This window comes from Colletotrichum spaethianum, assembly GCF_022836535.1.
Source record: "Colletotrichum spaethianum MAFF 239500 DNA, contig28, whole genome shotgun sequence".
NCBI lineage: Eukaryota > Fungi > Ascomycota > Sordariomycetes > Glomerellales > Glomerellaceae > Colletotrichum > Colletotrichum spaethianum.
In genome coordinates, this window is record NW_026054798.1 from 592,725 (window position 1) to 609,144 (window position 16,420).

Consider the following 16,420-nt stretch of genomic DNA (forward strand, 5'->3'; position numbering starts at 1 on the left):
GGGCGACCCAAAGGTAGTCGCCACGCGAGAGACATGCGCGCGGCGGGTTCGAGGCTCCCCAGGCGGGCCAACGGATTGGAGGAAGGCAGTCCGGGGCAGAAAATGGAGGAGAGGGGGGTGGGCGGCTGATCGTCAAGAAATTCGTGCCCAATCGGCCTGCGCTGGGCTGCTCGAACAGGCGGTGTACGGGTGCTTGACTGGCTGGCCTCAACTTGACGACCACTGCCATCTGCGCCGATCTCCCGCCTTGGGGGGAGGAAACTAGTGACGCCAGATGGAGAGCAGCCTACTGCAAGTCCAGACCGCGTCGAACCTTGGTTGGACCCATCAGTCAAAGGTGTGTGCTTGAGTGTGTGTGTGCGCGCGCATCTCTTCTCCGCAGGTTGGGGAACTTTGGACCCTTGGAATAGGCAGGTCGATCTTGGCTTGCAAGAAACCGGTCGACTCCTCTTCATTGAATATCCGGATTTCCCGGTTTCCATCCGTTAAACCCCCCGCCTCGCATTGCCCCAAGTCGGGCAGCAACCCCAACCCGACTGCCGTCAAACCCGCGGCAAGTGGTGTGGGTTTTGTATTTGCAGAGTTGAGACTGCGTTGTCTCGGCTTGCGATTACGATCTTGGCGGGCATCCCGCTTCTGACAATTGACCAGATTGAGTGAGAGCGGGCAAAATCCGTTCATAAGGGGGGGGGGGGGGGGGTAAACAGGCTCCCCCGTATTATATGGCCTGTGGTAGGTGCGGGAAGAGACGACTGTGGAAGCGTTTGCCTGCAGGGTGTTGCAGGTCTTCCTTTCTCCTGCCGACTGGGCTGTGCATGTTGCCTGCGAGTTGTCTGAATGTCGGGTTGTGTGCGGGATTGGCGTTTGCAGCTCGGCGAGCCAATGCATGCTGCTGATTGAATTGTAGGTGGCTTGTCAGCCTCCCCTGTTCATTGCGCGGCAGAACCAACCCCCCAGCTCCTGCTCGCGACCAAGCTACCAAAGAATTGAGACTTTGGATACGAGAGCGGACAGCGTTTCGCCGCCGAATGGATCTCCTGCCATCTCCGGTTGCCTTGAGCGACATGGATTGGCGAGAGAATGCGTCGGAAGGCAATGCAAAAAGCAAAGGAATCAATCATAGACCCGGTAGCAGCCAGGCAGAATTGGAACACAGCCGCGTACAGGCGGAACATGAGTGTGACCGTGATGCGATGTGACAAGTGACCAGGACCTTGCATGAGGCCGGGCAAGGGCGTGGGGACAAGATTGTGATTTGGCCATGTCGAGACGGCACTGAGAGCGAGAGCCCGGCTGTTCGGGACTTTGGTGTTGGGTGCGTGTTGACTGTCACGACTCTGATTGGCCTAGTCGATCATGTTATCAGTGCCAATGCGGACGTATCGTCAGATATGTGAGAGAAAGGCAACAACTGTATAACAATGGATATAACCCTACCCAGCATTTCACCTGTGAAGCCGCAAGGGAGAGCCGGTCCGGAGCAGAAGAAGCAAATATTGCCGCCAAATGAGGCTTGTCGTGTGAGGCGGAGTAGGACAGGGGAGCTACAGGGTATATCTTTCGCCCGCGAGAAACGGGATACCAAGTTGTAGATCACTGGGGTTCTGTGGGTGATGTTGTTATTTGAGTTGCTGACAAGGGTGAAGAGTTTATTGAGACACGGCTGAAAAGTCATCCCCGGTTCGTGTGCAAAGCAGGGCTGCCTATCGAGGCACAGATCGCCCTGTCGTTGCCGTTGTTGAACGACAGAGCGAAACGAGCCAGGCTTTGGCGACAGATTGGGTATTGGCGATATCTCACGGACGCCCCAGCCGCTTTGAGGTTTGTGATGTCGTCTTCAAGTGAGGGGTCTTAGCGCAGATTAACCATGGCGTAGATTAAACAAGCCAGCCCATCCTTACTTGGTCAAGGTGTGTGTCTTGCCCACCAAACCCAGAGCTCTGGAAAGCGCTCGGGATCCGCGTTGCGGGAAGAGACGTAGATCTCGGGGATGTCCTGTCTCTGGTTGTTCGAGCGGCATACAGGCGTCAGGGCTGGAGTAGTTGTGGAATGGCCAGGCTGCTTAACTAAAAAGGGGCTAGCAGCGCCGACTGTTAGCAAGCATACCCGTACCTCGACTTGCGGCCCTCTCTGTCCCGCCCTAAATTTCCCAGTGCCATGGTTGGTAAGGGTTGGAGGGACAGGGTTGAGACTTGCATGTTTTTCCTTTGCGTTGGTTTGCATATCAACAAATGTGATCTATCACTTTTTCGACGCCCTGGCTCCACCACACTCTCTGCTTTGGGGGTGAGGAAAAGGTGTCCCTGTGGGTAGACAGACATGATCTGATAATCCTTGCAAACAAGAGAACCACAGTGGAGCCTCGACGTTTGTACCCATACCTACAGCTTTTGGGTATCGGCTCACTGAACCGGATCTTCGTTGGTGCTTGGCCCGCTTTCACGTTGGAAACTAAAACCGACGCTGCTCTGGTAGACCCGGGTGGGTCCCGGTGATGTGGGTCTTTCGCGGCCGGCTTTGACCGGAACGTCCATCTCGTTCTGTTCTTGGCAGCTCTGAGATTGGTTGGCATATCTGGAGATTGCTTAATGGCCTTATAATGAGAGCCTTCCACTGCTTCATAGATTCCGACAATGATATAAGAAATGGCCTTCTGAGGCTTTGGGTCAAAGTCATACGCAGCACGCCGGCTGACATCGCACTCATCTCACTGACTAGACTGAGGGTTTGCCTCCGTACAAGCCTCGACTCCGCCTGCGTTCTCCTGGCTTTATTTAACAAGAGTGGATTCATGGTGACACGTGGGGATGTATCGGTCCAAGCCACATAATGCTTCGGTTGCCTAGTTTGTAATTATGATGGCACTATCACGTATTCTTCAACGTCCTCGCTAGAATTCGCACCAGAATGCTACTCGAATATGCGTTGTCGCTTAGCAAACAGTTCCAGTTTGATAAGTATCTATGACGTCTCACACCAAGCCAGGCACTTGAATGTGTTCACCAGAACTCAAGTTCGTCACACAATAGGCGCGTCGAGCCCATATAAGTGATGCTAACAGTAGTGCTCGTCAGTGCGCGAGCATGAACGGGCCGTTCGGATTCAAGGTTCACTGTGCAGAGGCTTCACTGTCAGCGCTTGGTAACAGTAGTAGGACATCAAATACTGACAACGTTTAGTCTCACTTTCTCACATCATCGGATTTCGCTGTTACTTAGTCAGTGCAACAATGTATACATAAAGTTAAGTCTAACTCTCAATACATCAACATCGAGAATGGGTTTAGAACACTTTTTAACATGCTACTAGCTTAACTCATAGGTAGACGTCTTTCTTGTAGTTGGATAGACGCACTGCTTCTTCCTGCTGCATCTCTCTGCTCATATTCTCGCTCCCTGTTAATCGGGGCAGACACCTCCGAGTCCCTTGTTCGCTTACGCCTTTTAAGTTGTAAGATTCGTTCAATGATAAAGATTGCCACTATCGCTGACAACGTACTGATCGTACCAATCGCCAAAAACCTTAGAAAGCTTCGCGCCATCACACTGACGTCTGTAACCATACCCTCAAGGAAAGACAATAGACAGGACGACCAAAGGACCCTTATCATAACCCTTAGAGCAGAACCGGGTAGCTTGCGAATTTTCTTAAACCGCCTTGTCGTTTCAACCTGGGCTTGCTGGAACATTGCATCCGTGAGTTCAACATGATCAGACAGCTTACTAAAGGGTTTGACGACGGCTGCAATGAAGATAAAATGTGTCCCGAGGACAACAAAAGTTCCGATAAGGTCGTAGATAAGTAGTCCAAGATCCTTGAGTCGTGTTTGAATGCTTAGTATAGCTGCAGTCAAAGACAGGGGAAGGAAAATGATCGCAAGCAGAGTCAAGCGCTTGACGCCGATGGCCTGGCCCATTTCGTGCGCAAAGGTCAGAAACTTTAGGTCGTGCTTCAGTCCGCTCAACTTTCTCTCAAGGCAGCATCTCGTCTCTCTAGAGTAGATTCATATGCTCGTCTTCAAGCCTATCCTGGACTCGCCGTCTTCAGATTCGACTGAAGAGGGGGCCACATGACCTGCTGTATTTCCAAGGGCCTCGATCAGAGACTCTATTGTTGATAGCATCAAGTCACCAGCCATTTGAAATCGTTGGAGTTGTCGAGCGTCCTTGGTAATGTTTTTGAGCTGCCACTCCCTAAGCTGCAAGCGACGAGGATTATATACGAGGCGGCGGCCTTCTAAATGTTATGCTTCGAACAGTAACAGACTTTCAGTGAACATCATTAGATGAACATGGTAGTACTGTAATACAAAGACTTGTTTCCAATTTTTCGGGTTTTTAGTTGGGTTGTAGATTGAATCTAGTTCTCGATGATGGGATACGAAGTCTGTTGTACGTTGCATAGAGTCGAGGTCGAGTCGACCTAAAGTACTCGTTTGGTCAACGAAATACCTGCATAGAATGATGGCTTATTCGAGATGTAGTAGTTAGTTAAAGGTGATAGTCCGGTAGCAATGACGTTAAGTACCTTCAGTGCGCTATTCATCATATCCTCGGAAAGTCAACTCGCTTGTAACTCGACTCAGTACTGTTGAGCCCTCTCTAGTAACATTGTCTGAGTAGCCTTCGTTCAATCGTCTTTCTTTGATGAATTCAAATGTTCTTAGTCCAAAACGTTGCTTCCCGTGTGTTTTTTTACCACAGTGAGAGAATTGGCAAATTGCCCACTGTCGATTTGAGCTTGCCATGAGATATCAATCGCTCGGACTCGATGTCAGTGATGGGTTCTAGCCGCTCGACAACGCATACCCGGGAACCATCATCTTGCGACCTTGGCGGAGGGACTGATGAGGCACCTCTACCAAAAGTGTTAGAAGTCGTAGAAACATTGAGGTCAGTGGCCGACTGAGAAGATGGTGATGTGTTCCAGATTGGGATAGCCTTCAGAACGTATGAGGAATGGATGCAGAGTTCCCAGTCTTCGTTGTAGTCCCAGCTGGAGGACACGAATGTTGCCCCCTGCACCTTTTTGGCTTGAAAAAGCTTTATTGTTTGTTGAATATGTTCCTGTCTCAACATTACAATTTCACAGAATCGACAGCTTCCATTGAAGCGCGGTAAAGATGACATACACAAGGAGAGAAGCCTGATCGGAGCCCATTCATTTAAACACAACAACACCACGCTTAGCGTCGCACAGCAGGACACAATCCGTTGATGAGAGTTTTGTACGATGTAAGCAACATGCTCATATCATTGGCAGATGACCCTGGTGGCCGCGGAGACACCGAAAGTGGTACACGTGTATTTATCGGATTCGTGCCTCGACAGTAATTAGGACAGCAACTTCGCAATGTCTGAATACCAACGCTGCACACTTCTAAGACGTATTATGACAAATGGCAAGGCCTATGGCATCAATTACTGTATGATAACTTTCAACATAACTCTTGAATCTTTAGTACTTGGTATACTCGAATGGAGACTGAGCTGCTCAACCGATCTCTCTCATCATCCCAGGAATCAATCAAAGCGAGGACAGCGGCGCCGCATTCGGGACAGAGTGTAGATGACGGCGACTTGGAAGTTGGGCTGCAAGCAGTTGCTGGTATTGATACTGGTTTTAATAGATTGCTAACTAGGCTTGCCCTAGAGTTGTAACAGAGAGGAGTAATGTTGGTCGTACACTTTTCGCAGTAGCAGTCACCACTCAAGACAGAGTACTAAAAAAACCTCCTCAATAGGTAATAGACAAGTTGGAGAGTCCCTTTGAAGAGCGTGTCACTCGGGAGTTGAAGCCTCTGACCGGCCTGCGTTTAGATTATCGTAGTACGTTAAGCCTCCCGGCTGCCCGGTAGGTGAGCGTTATATATACCCCAAATGCAGTGATTTCGTGAAACGTACCCTGGGTAATATTTCCATGTGTAATTAGTCAGAGCACTGGAACCATACACCTTCCCAGCCGAACGCAATCGACGACCGCACCTTTGGATAAGCCTAATCTAGCCACATTCAATTCCAAAGCATACTTCCATCGTTATTGGCTATCTGTTCAACCCGCAAGCTATGTCGTCATGTGTAGCTATACAGCACACTTGCACCGACCCGACCGAGGCAGAGGGATTGTGGAAAATATGTGTGAGAATGATAAGTACACTGGGCTACCACACACTTGAACCATGTACAAGAATCCAACGCAACAGTTATCGAAGCCAACATTGTTTTCCTGCCCGGGATTGCAATATCCAAAGAGAAAGAAATGCAAAAACCGAGCGGGTTGCGTAGGAATTATTTCGACAAAGGAGCAAAATTTGCCTAACGCCCACCGAGTGATATGGGAAGACTCCTCCTGAGAGGCCTTACGATTCACACAACAGCAAAGCTCGGTTCATTATTAGACTGATAGAAACGATTTTGTTCAAAGGTTGTCGTCTCACAATACCAATGTGCACATACCTGTCGAATTGCAGCTGCTCACCCAGCATGAGACCACTGACGCGACAACGCGACATTGAAAGTGTCTTAGACACTAAGAGGAAGGCTAGATACGGTGATCGTTCAACAAGTAATGCGTCCCTTAATCTATGTCGTCCTTTGAAGCTACAGGAAGTTCAAGGATCGACGACGATATACTATTTTACATCCATGATACTTTGACCAACGCCACCCACAAGCTAAAGTAAATGTGTTGCAGCTGAAGTACCGACCATAGCAATACTAGAAGGCTGGTCTCTCAGTGAGAGGAAACAAAATCAGAGTATTCATTGGGTAGTAAGGTATCGCTATCTAAAACAACTCCGAGAGGCGCCTCGATCTGGCGGTACCTGCACTTCAAGCGGATGCGGCGAAGATCTGTTACCTGAGGACCCTACCAGTGGCATCCTTACTATTCGCGAGTTCGTCTCCCACCCTAAAGCAGAGGGTGATGTTACGGCCAACCTACCCGTACTTCACAACTTGCAGGGAGGCGGAGAGTGTCGCGGTCCTGTCCTTTCAAGCGGAAACCCGAATACTGAAGAACAAACATCGCTCATAGTATATACGGTACGAGTCTACCAGAGACGTGTGAAAACACCTCAATAAACCACGAGGATTGGATACATGGGAGGGTTACCACCCCGGAGCCGAACTCCGTATTCGATCGACGTGACTTTCGAAAGAAAGACGCTCAATCTCTCCAGACACAAGGCCCAGCAATCATATCGGAGGACCGCACAGATACGAGCACCAAAACTCAAGCTGCTGAAACCCAGGAATTTAAATTCAGGCCAATACAGCGGCCGCGATGCCGCCAGGGGGTAATGGTGTATCTCTACCTAGAAGAGTGTTGCAATTCATGTCTCGTGATCCTGATGCGCGCGTCACCACTATGTTCTACTCTAGAATGTGTCTGCAAAGTAAACGTTAGCTCGATCCTCGACGAAGCAGAGAGTACAAAATCGAGAGGGAAACTTACCCAAGGTCATGCTCATGCTGACATCTGTGTTCTCCACCATCTTGGTGAACTCCTCGAAGCTAATCTTGCCGTCCTTGTCCAGGTCTGCCTCCATGATAGTCTTGTCGACGATCTGCTGCAGCTGCTGGTCTTTGAGGTTGCTGCCAACCATCATCTTGAGGACGATAAACAGCTCGCCGTTGCTGATGTAACCGTCGCGGTCAATATCATACACCTTGAAGGCAAAACGCAGCTTTTGCTCCTTGTTGCCCTTGCTCGAGAAGGCGCTGAGGCCGGAAACGAACTCCTGGAAGTCGACGTCGCCGCCGCCGTCCTCGTCGAAGATGGCAATCATTCTGTGCAGGTAGCATGTATCAGCAACATGACTCGGGCGGTGCATTCGGTCGGAGATGGGTTGGCTACCTTGTAGCTAGCGGGTTGGAGGAAATCTGGGGGAGGCTAAGGAACTCATCGCGCTCGATTGTGCCGGAGTTGTCCTACGAGAGAGTCGGTCAGCATGTGGCCCCATCTTGCGACATGGGTTCGCCGAAGCGGAAACGACAAGAAAAAGGTGTTCACGGGAAAACATGCCTTGTCCAGCTTCATGAAACGTTTCCTCAGACGGTCAACCTCTTCTCTGTCGACTGCCTGCCCGTCAGCACGCTCAAGTCTGTGCGACAAAGAAGTCGACTGCGGGGGAGGGGCTCACAGTTGGACCCCTGGACAATATTGTCCAGCACCGCACTGGTAGTGTTGCCCATGATGGAGAACGTGGGCGATCGGTCTTGACTATAGCTGTAAGGATGCGCGATGTGTGCAGCTGTGAGAGTTGTTCGATTGGGGAGGGTTCGTCGCAGGAGGGCTTTGTGTCGAGCTCGAGTTCGCTAGTTCGCCGTGGGGTTCGCCTTGAAGGGTGGGAGTTGGGAGATTGACCAGTGCAAGGCTAAGCGGGAGTACAATAGGTACGGGCGTGGGTAGTCAAAGTAAGGACAGGCGGCGACCAGGCGGCCGGATTGGACTGGACGGGATTGGACGTGGATTCAGGCAGCTGAACAGCGACCTGAGCCAGAACCAGAACCCACCGCCAGCGCAGGACGCTTGCGCACAGACCAATCCTGGATCAAGTCGCCTCCATTTGATGGACGTACGACGTGAACGGCTGGCGAAGTGTCAGATGTATTACCACTCCCGTTTGAGTTTCGGGCGGATATGAGGGCAAGAAGTAGGTTCAAAATGAGATGCATTTTTTCCTGCTTGTTCCAGAATGACTACTACAATGCCATATGTCATCCCAAACACGACCGTCTCTTGTTGGATTTTTGCAGCATCAGACTCGACCAGCACGTGACTTGCAGCACCCCCTATTTTCAGGCGGCCTTTGGGCAGGTGCCTGTCAGTTCCATGGGACGTCGGCCAGTCTTTGCTTCCCAGGTCCGATCCGGCTGCTGGTCCGAGCGCCACAAAGGTACCAGCTCAGCGCTTTTACTACTGCGCGGTACCTCTTCTCGACGGGCGCGATTCAAACCTCCTTCTTCGAAAGTCCTGGACTGAAAACTCTGCACCCGCGAACATCAACGTCACCTCATCAAGCAGCGACAGTTCGACCATCAATCCAAACCCAACAACGTCGATTTTTATCCCTCCAAACTGCAAATTCCAGCGTCGCATGACCCCCTGTATGACTTGATCGACTTTTTTCGCGGATTTTCCGCTGGCTTTCCGCCTTCGACCCCCCACCCGCCACCATGTCTACCAGGAAAGTCCGAGTCAAGAAGTTGAGCGTCAAGACGCTTCTTCCTGTGCTCAGAGAGGATGATATCGACGCTGCAGAGTACGAATCTTTGACCACCGAAACCCAGATCGCGACCGGTGTCGAAGCAGCCGAGGAAACAGTGAGTCACTTCTACCTCCGTATCGCTGCCAGATATCACGTGATGTGTCACGTGACCCACATTGGCACACCCCGGCTTATCCACTTCTCACTGCCCGTCGTCGGCGAACCAGCCATGTACTGACATGGCACCTTTAGGAATACCATCTCCAATCCATCCTCAAGGAGGCCGGTACTAGCAATGACCAAGAAATTCCTGTCCCGCCTCCTCAGGAGAGCCAGATCAACTATGATCTGCTTTATCCCAGTCACTTCCAGCAGCCCACCTCTTACATCCGTTTCTCGCAAACTGTTGAGGAATGCATAGGAGTTTCCTATGATATGACAACAGAAGACGATGAATTCCTGAAGCAGTACAACTCCACCAAAAAGACCGTCGCATCTCAGCTGTCAGAAGATGATTTCGAACGCATTATGGAAGTGTTCGAGGAGACTGCCTCTGAACAGACCCCATTCGCATCAATAGACAACACCGTGGTTGGCTATGATTTGATGGTCCCCTCACTTACCTCGCTTGGTAGCAACAAGCTGATGGCACATGCCAAGCATGTGTATGAGCACTGGAAGTCGCGCAGGCAAGCGCTTGGCAACAAGCCTATCCATCCCAGCGTAAAGTTTGAGACGCACCAGGAGAGCGATGAAGCCGACCCCTATGTTTGCTTCAGACGTCGCGAGGCTAGACAAACGCGAAAGACAAGGCAGAGAGACGTCCAGAGCGCCGAGAAACTCAAACGACTTCGCAGAGAACTCGAGGATGGACGACAACTCATTATCCAGTCATATGAGCGGGAGATGCTCAAACGTGAGCTCCTCACCTTTGACCGCGCGATATTCGAGCAGAGGGCCAAGCTTAAGGAGATGAAGGTCAAGCTCGGTATCAAGACCGAGGACGAAGACCTCATCAACCACAAGGTACGCAGTTCCCTGCGGCCCAAAGGTCGAGGAATAGATGCTGACGGAGCACAGCCCCCAAGAAGAAGCCCGCAGAAGTGCCAGCTCTTCAAAAGCCACCTGGCAGCCATCTTCGCATTGCTGTGCGTCCAGATGGTCGGTCCATGGAGGCAGACCTATTGCAGCTGGCGGATAAGCTTGCTGAAAAGGAGAATGAGTTGCGAGCGGATGTTGAAAGCAAGGTCCACAACCACAGGAAGTGGAACCAGAACCATGTGGATCTCACCAGAGATCCCCTATCCCCGGTCAAGGAACAGGGTATGGAGGCCAGCTTCCGACCCGCCAAGACCCAGTACCTTATGACGCCCCCGGCGTCCACATCATCTGAGTCGGACGCCATGGACGTTGATGATGAGACAGAACCAGTTGCTGATAGGGGCATCATGTCGGTGTTCCAATTCAAGGCGGGCGGTAAGGAGAAACCCATCAGCAACCAGCCGGCGTTCCGTCGACGTATCGGACGGCTGGGTCGTTTGTGGATCGACCGTCGCGGAATGACAACGCCGCCAAGAATGGAGGGTGAGGAGTACACCGATCGATGGAAGTATGACCAGGACGACGAGGACGAGACGCCCGTGTACGAGGTCGACCCGTACGACACACGGGCGTTGAAGTTCCGGGCTACCATCCCGTTGTCGCAGTACGTCTACCAGCGCCGGCAACTTCCGCATGAGGGCGCGGTCAACGGCCAGGTACCTCCGCAAGCAGCCGGAGTAGCTGGCAGCAGACCGGCATTGCCGCAGCCCCCGACGCCGCAGGCGCAAGTGGCACTACAGCAGCAGCAACAACTGCAGCAACAACAGCGGCATCCATCGCAGTCGTCGCCGCCGGCTCAAGCCGCGCCAGCTCAAGCTGCCGCCTCATGAGGAACGGACAAGTCGTCGAGACGCGAATCTCTGCTCCTCATCCCCGGATGACGCGTGTTGTATACCCCCAATGGTGTTTGGTTGTCTTTTGGTTTTGTACAGAGGGCCTGGTGGCAGGTTGGACGGTCGGGTCGGCGTGGCGTTTTTGGGTTGTGGTGGTTCCCATGTAAAGTATATGTATGCAAAGGCAGCATGGCGACGAGGTGTTGAGAGGCAGGCGGTCTGCCTAGACCAATGCATTAGGCAAGGAAGATAGATTCCCCACCATAATGAAGAAGATCAATAATGACCTTCCATGCATGAGGCCCGTTGCTGTCTTTGTGCAAGCCATGGTTGTATGTAGAGGCGGAAAATGACTCTTAGTTCTCGTGTGTGTTCGCCTGGTGCTTGTGGACGGGACACGGGAGGTCGGCCTTGCGGCGGCAGCCAGCGTCATGTGCCTTGGCCATGGAGCCTCGGGGACGACGACAGGCACTCAGGGGTGCGTGCTTTTGTGCAGTGAGCACAGAGGCAGAAGGGTGAATGGGAGCTTCTGGTGTCTTTGGTGCGTCAGCCTGCGGTGGTGTTGAACGGGGGTATGGTTTGTGTAGTGACTCGGGGAGTTTGCGACGAACGGGTGGTCTGGCGCGGCATTATGCTCGTCTGGGTGACGCAACCACAAACTGAATCTCGAAAAGGCCTCTGCCTCCAGGAGTCCATGAGGATAAAGCTGAAGAGGGGCCCAGAGAGGCCTCGGATGTTGTAGAGAAGAAGGAGGTCAGAATGCTCGGCGGTGGTGAGGCGTCAGCAGACATGACCTTTGTCTGCCCCGAAACCCCGATTCGGCAGACCTGTGCCCGCAGATCCCCTCGGCGATCACGAGTCGCAGGAAGGCACCCAAAGACCCGGGAGCAATGGCACTCGCCAAAAGAGGGAAGAAAAGGGGAGAAAAAAGAGGAATGTGTGACTGGTAAAAGACGGCACTGAAGAGGGGAAAGGGCATTGGAGAGGGGAGTAAACGGGCAAAAGTAAGTAGAGAAAGAATTGTGTAGTGAAGAAAGAGGAGAGTCCACTTCTTGTCGAGGCTTACCGGATGGTGGGTGTGGGGATACTTGCGTTGTACCTCTTTGCCGTACTTTGTGTGTGTGTGGCCCGGCTTTTTCGCTCTTCGTGTGCTTCCCGGGCTCTCGCTGGAGCGAACGACTTCTCTGTCCGTCCCCGTCCAGGAAGAGTGAGGTGTATCTGTGGGTGGCCAATTCTCGGAGATTTGGTTTCCCACGAGACGAGGTGAGCGTCGACGGCGTTTGCCGGGGACGTGGACGGGGGAGGCAGAGCAAGTGGTCAGCAGAGGAAGGCTGGGCTGGGCTGAGCTAGGGGTGTCACGGTCGTTACGCAAAAGCCAGCCCAGGGCAGAACGCTAAGGGTCCGGTACGGTGGGAAAGACGGTTGTGGCAGCTCTGCAGTTCTGCATTCTGAGGTGCGCTTTGGGGGGGCGGGCCTGGGCAGGGGACCAGTAGATTACGATTGCGACCCATATAATTCCCGTCCACAATTCTCTTCTGGAAGGGGGCATCCCACCAACGACCACCGTTTTTACCCCTCCTACGTCAACTTTTTTTGACGCCTCGGCCATTGGTCCCTGTTGCGACGGCGAGAGAAGGTCGACACACTGTACGGATTTCGAACTGGATTATCCGGCGCGTATACGTCTTGCTAGGCACAGCAAGCTCGCTCACCGAGGAGACTTGAAGAGACAGGGAGGACTAAAGCGGAGGACTGGCAGATTGGTCCCCCTAGACACACAAGTGCATCGGAGCCCCATCCCATGAGCAACACCACCCGCCCCCAAAGAGGCCCCACGATCCGACCCTCGACGCCGATACAAATGCGCGACCACCACCCGCGACAATGACCGAATCCCCCTCCAAGCTGACGACAGCAACCATGACCAAAAAGCGCGGCCTCCTCGCCTCGGCTGCGAAGGCTCCGCCAACAAGCTCGGCATCGGCGTGATGCTCCACAACGGCACCGAGTCCACGATCCTCTCCAACGTCCGGCACACCTTCGTCTCACCACCCGGGACGGGCTTCCTCCCCAAGGACACGGCCAAGCACCACCGCGCCCACTTTGTCCAGCTCGCCCGCCGCGCCCTCCGCGAAGCCGGCGTCAGCCCCGCCGACCTTGATTGTGTCTGCTTTACAAAGGGCCCCGGCATGGGCGCGCCCCTGACCTCGGTCGCCGTCGCCGCCCGCACCCTGAGCCTGCTCTGGGATAAGCCCCTCGTCGGCGTGAACCACTGCGTCGGCCACATCGAGATGGGCCGCACCATCACCGGCGCCCAGAACCCCGTAGTGCTGTACGTCAGCGGCGGCAACAGCCAGGTGATCGCCTACGCCGAGCAGCGGTACCGCATCTTTGGCGAGACCCTGGACATCGCTGTGGGTAACTGCCTCGACCGCTTCGCGCGCACCCTCGAGATCAGCAACGACCCGGCGCCGGGGTACAACATCGAGCAGCTCGCCAAGCAGGGCAAGCGGCTGCTCGAGCTGCCGTACGCCGTCAAGGGCATGGACTGCTCGTTCTCGGGCATCCTGGCATTCGCCGACATTCTGGCGGGGCAGATGAAGGCGGCGCAGGAAAAGGGGGAGGAGACGTTCACGCCGGCGGATCTGTGCTTCTCGCTGCAGGAGACCGTGTTTGCGATGCTGGTCGAGATCACGGAGCGGGCCATGGCGCACGTCGGCAGCAACCAGGTGCTCATAGTGGGCGGCGTCGGCTGCAACGAGCGGTTGCAGGAGATGATGGGCGAGATGGCCAAGGAGAGGGGTGGCAGCGTGTACGCCACCGACGAGAGGTTCTGCATCGACAACGGCATCATGATTGCCCACGCCGGTCTGTTGGCGTATGAGACGGGCTTCAGGACGCCGCTGGAGGACAGCTCGTGTACGCAGCGGTTTAGAACAGACGAGGTTCACATCAAATGGAGAGATTAAGGATCATTGTCGGTCAATGCGGCTTATTCTGCCTATTCAATTCCGTTGCCCCCGTGACTAAGACGGGACATACAAGACTCTCAGGACTATTTACTCTGCGGTGACAACTACTCATGCATGGCACGCCACTCAGTGAATGGATTCCATAGAAAACCCCGGGTCGTCGGCTACTCGTCCGTTGTGGTGGGTTTATATATGATTGTCGTGACATACTGTCTCGGGGATTAGCGAGGGGCTGAGCAATAAGCAGTGGTTAGCTCACCTTGTTCTTGTAGCGCGTTGTGGCCGAGACAGCCAGGATGTTGTTCTTAATGCTACTAGTAGCAAGGTGGTTGAGAACAGTGTGGTTGGGCATGTTGAGCACGCTGTTGTCGTCCTTCATGAGGACCGCGGCGTTCAATATGGGCTTGCCCAAGAAGCCAGGCAAGCTAGGAGGGGTCGGCAGCTTCTCTATAGCGGTCACCGCATACTGATACGCCGGCGAGTCTTCGGGCTGGTCGAAATCCACCAAGTACTTGGGTATTTGCTGAAAGTACTGACTTGGCGATGGCACCTCTCTGCCTTTAGGGGGCTTGGCTTGCTCATCAGCCTGCGACGCAGACGTGTTGGCAGCACCCTTGTCAACGGTGGCTGCCGTGGCGACACCGTCCTTTCCAGGCTCAACAGGCGCCTTCGCCGGCAGGTCGTCTGCGCTGACTTCGATGAAGTTGACTAGGTTGTTTCCAAAGTCCACGGTTGTCGGCAGGTCGGGCGAGGTCTGCATGATTCCGTCCACCAAGAACCTAACATGGTGTGTTCCCGGAAGAATGTGAATCGTCGCTGCATATACGCCAGGCTGCCCGTCGCTGTTAACCAACAATTGTCAGCCCACTTCACAACAGATTCCAGTATGCAATGCTGCGGATATCGCCCGGCACGGGCAAGGCAGCCCATAGTGGCTGGAATCCCAAACCTCCGGGAGCCACATGTGTGACGCAGGCAGCCGAGATTTATGCGCTCGGGAGTCAAACTTACACAGGATGTAATCTATGCTTGCGGTTCCATTGGAAGATGGTTCCCGTGACGTAGACCTTCCCTCCTCCCTTGCGCCATTCGAGACGAGTCGGCACTGTGGGCCGCGTCTTGTCGACGATCAGCTCCTCGCCATCTTCCTCGTCAACGGTGTTCGTGCTCAGCGCCGACGACTTCCTAGTCATGCCATCCTCGAGGGTTTCTACCTCCGCAACACTGCCATCGTTGGCATCGGCAGGCGCAATGATGGGCGACCCGGGAGTGTGTATCTCCTCCTCGATGGGGAGTGGCATACGCGGCGGACGTGTCAGATACGACATGTCGTTCACGCTGCTGTTCCCAACCAAGGCTGGTTCGATCATGTGGGCGGAGTAATGAGACCGGAGGGAGGAGGATTCGGTCGCGGCAGCGGCAGCAGGGACGTCTACGGGCTTGCTAGGCGCATCGCGGACGACGTGCTTGGCTTCGGGGGGCTTCGGTTGCGGGGCCGAGTTACTCGAGTTCGACGAGGGAGAACCGGTGGTGAAGTTGGAGATCGGGATGGACTGGAGAGGCTTTGGGCCCTTTGTGGTCGTGGAACCTTGGGCCTGGGTAAGGGAGGGTTCGGGCGGGGCAGCAACTCGCTCGGCAGACCGGGGCGGGATGATATGTTTGGACTCCCTTTTGTGGTGGTGGTGGTGCTTGGGAGAGTCCTGTGACGAGACAGGCGTCGCGGGCTTGGACGACGACGAGGGGTTGTTTCCCATTTTGTGTCGTTTCTTCTTCGTCCAGATTCGCTCGTGGGGTGGGACACGACAGCCTGGTCTCGCTGCGTGTGTATGGCCTGGGGGGCAGGTGGTTCTGGGACCTGGCCAGATCGAGTCTGGATTGGGGTTTTTTTTTCCTTGGGTAAGCGACGATGTCCGGCGGACACGGCAGGCGGTGCGGACGGATTGGGCTTCGGTAGCAGTGCAGGGAAAAGCGCGCGAGGGCAGCGCTGCCCAGATGAGCGCAACGCAGCGATTCGGCGGTAGTCACGATCCGGGGGGTGTCGGGACCCAATCTCCCCACGTCAGGCAAGGTAGCTGCGACTGCTTCGTACGAGCCTGGTTAGGTAAGGCGTAGTTGCACGGCGATAGTAGGCGCGGGGTTTGCGAGTTTACTGTCGCATTCTCGACGAAACGATACAGGGCTACGCTGTATGATGGAATGTTGTCGGGGTTTGTTGTTGTTTTTTATGTACGGAGAAGGCTACCGGGTGGGAAGTCGGTGTTGATGGGCTGATAATATGCCTTTTGGATGGGGTGACGATTAGC

The 16,420-nt window shown here is 53.9% G+C and overlaps 5 protein-coding genes across 5 annotated transcripts; 2 read left to right on the forward strand and 3 right to left on the reverse strand.

Moving 5' to 3' along the window:
• Nucleotides 1-7,262: 7,262 nt before the first annotated feature.
• On the reverse strand, nt 7,263-7,834 carry ColSpa_09502 (calcineurin subunit B; the record flags this gene model as incomplete). Its single annotated transcript, XM_049275714.1, has 2 exons — nt 7,263-7,315; nt 7,456-7,834. 2 exons carry the CDS (start codon nt 7,832-7,834, stop codon nt 7,263-7,265), a joined length of 432 nt encoding a protein of 143 aa, XP_049131671.1.
• A 1,345-nt stretch (nt 7,835-9,179) lies between these two features.
• On the forward strand, nt 9,180-11,142 carry ColSpa_09503 (enhancer of polycomb-like protein 1; the record flags this gene model as incomplete). The annotated part of the gene is made up of 3 exons (XM_049275715.1): nt 9,180-9,326; nt 9,464-10,237; nt 10,300-11,142. 3 exons carry the CDS (start codon nt 9,180-9,182, stop codon nt 11,140-11,142), a joined length of 1,764 nt encoding a protein of 587 aa, XP_049131672.1.
• Nucleotides 11,143-13,133: 1,991 nt separating this feature from the next.
• On the forward strand, nt 13,134-13,746 carry ColSpa_09504 (tRNA N6-adenosine threonylcarbamoyltransferase, mitochondrial; the record flags this gene model as incomplete). Its single annotated transcript, XM_049275716.1, is given in 2 exon segments — nt 13,134-13,672; nt 13,686-13,746. The coding sequence occupies 2 exon segments, from the start codon at nt 13,134-13,136 to the stop codon at nt 13,744-13,746; spliced, it is 600 nt and encodes a 199-aa protein (XP_049131673.1).
• Nucleotides 13,747-14,281: 535 nt separating this feature from the next.
• On the reverse strand, nt 14,282-14,877 carry ColSpa_09505 (5'-AMP-activated protein kinase subunit beta-2; the record flags this gene model as incomplete). The annotated part of the gene is made up of 2 exons (XM_049275717.1): nt 14,282-14,326; nt 14,377-14,877. 2 exons carry the CDS (start codon nt 14,875-14,877, stop codon nt 14,282-14,284), a joined length of 546 nt encoding a protein of 181 aa, XP_049131674.1.
• Nucleotides 14,878-15,124: 247 nt separating this feature from the next.
• On the reverse strand, nt 15,125-15,871 carry ColSpa_09506 (uncharacterized protein; the record flags this gene model as incomplete). The annotated part of the gene is made up of 1 exon (XM_049275718.1): nt 15,125-15,871. The coding sequence occupies one exon, from the start codon at nt 15,869-15,871 to the stop codon at nt 15,125-15,127; it is 747 nt and encodes a 248-aa protein (XP_049131675.1).
• Nucleotides 15,872-16,420: the final 549 nt, after the last annotated feature.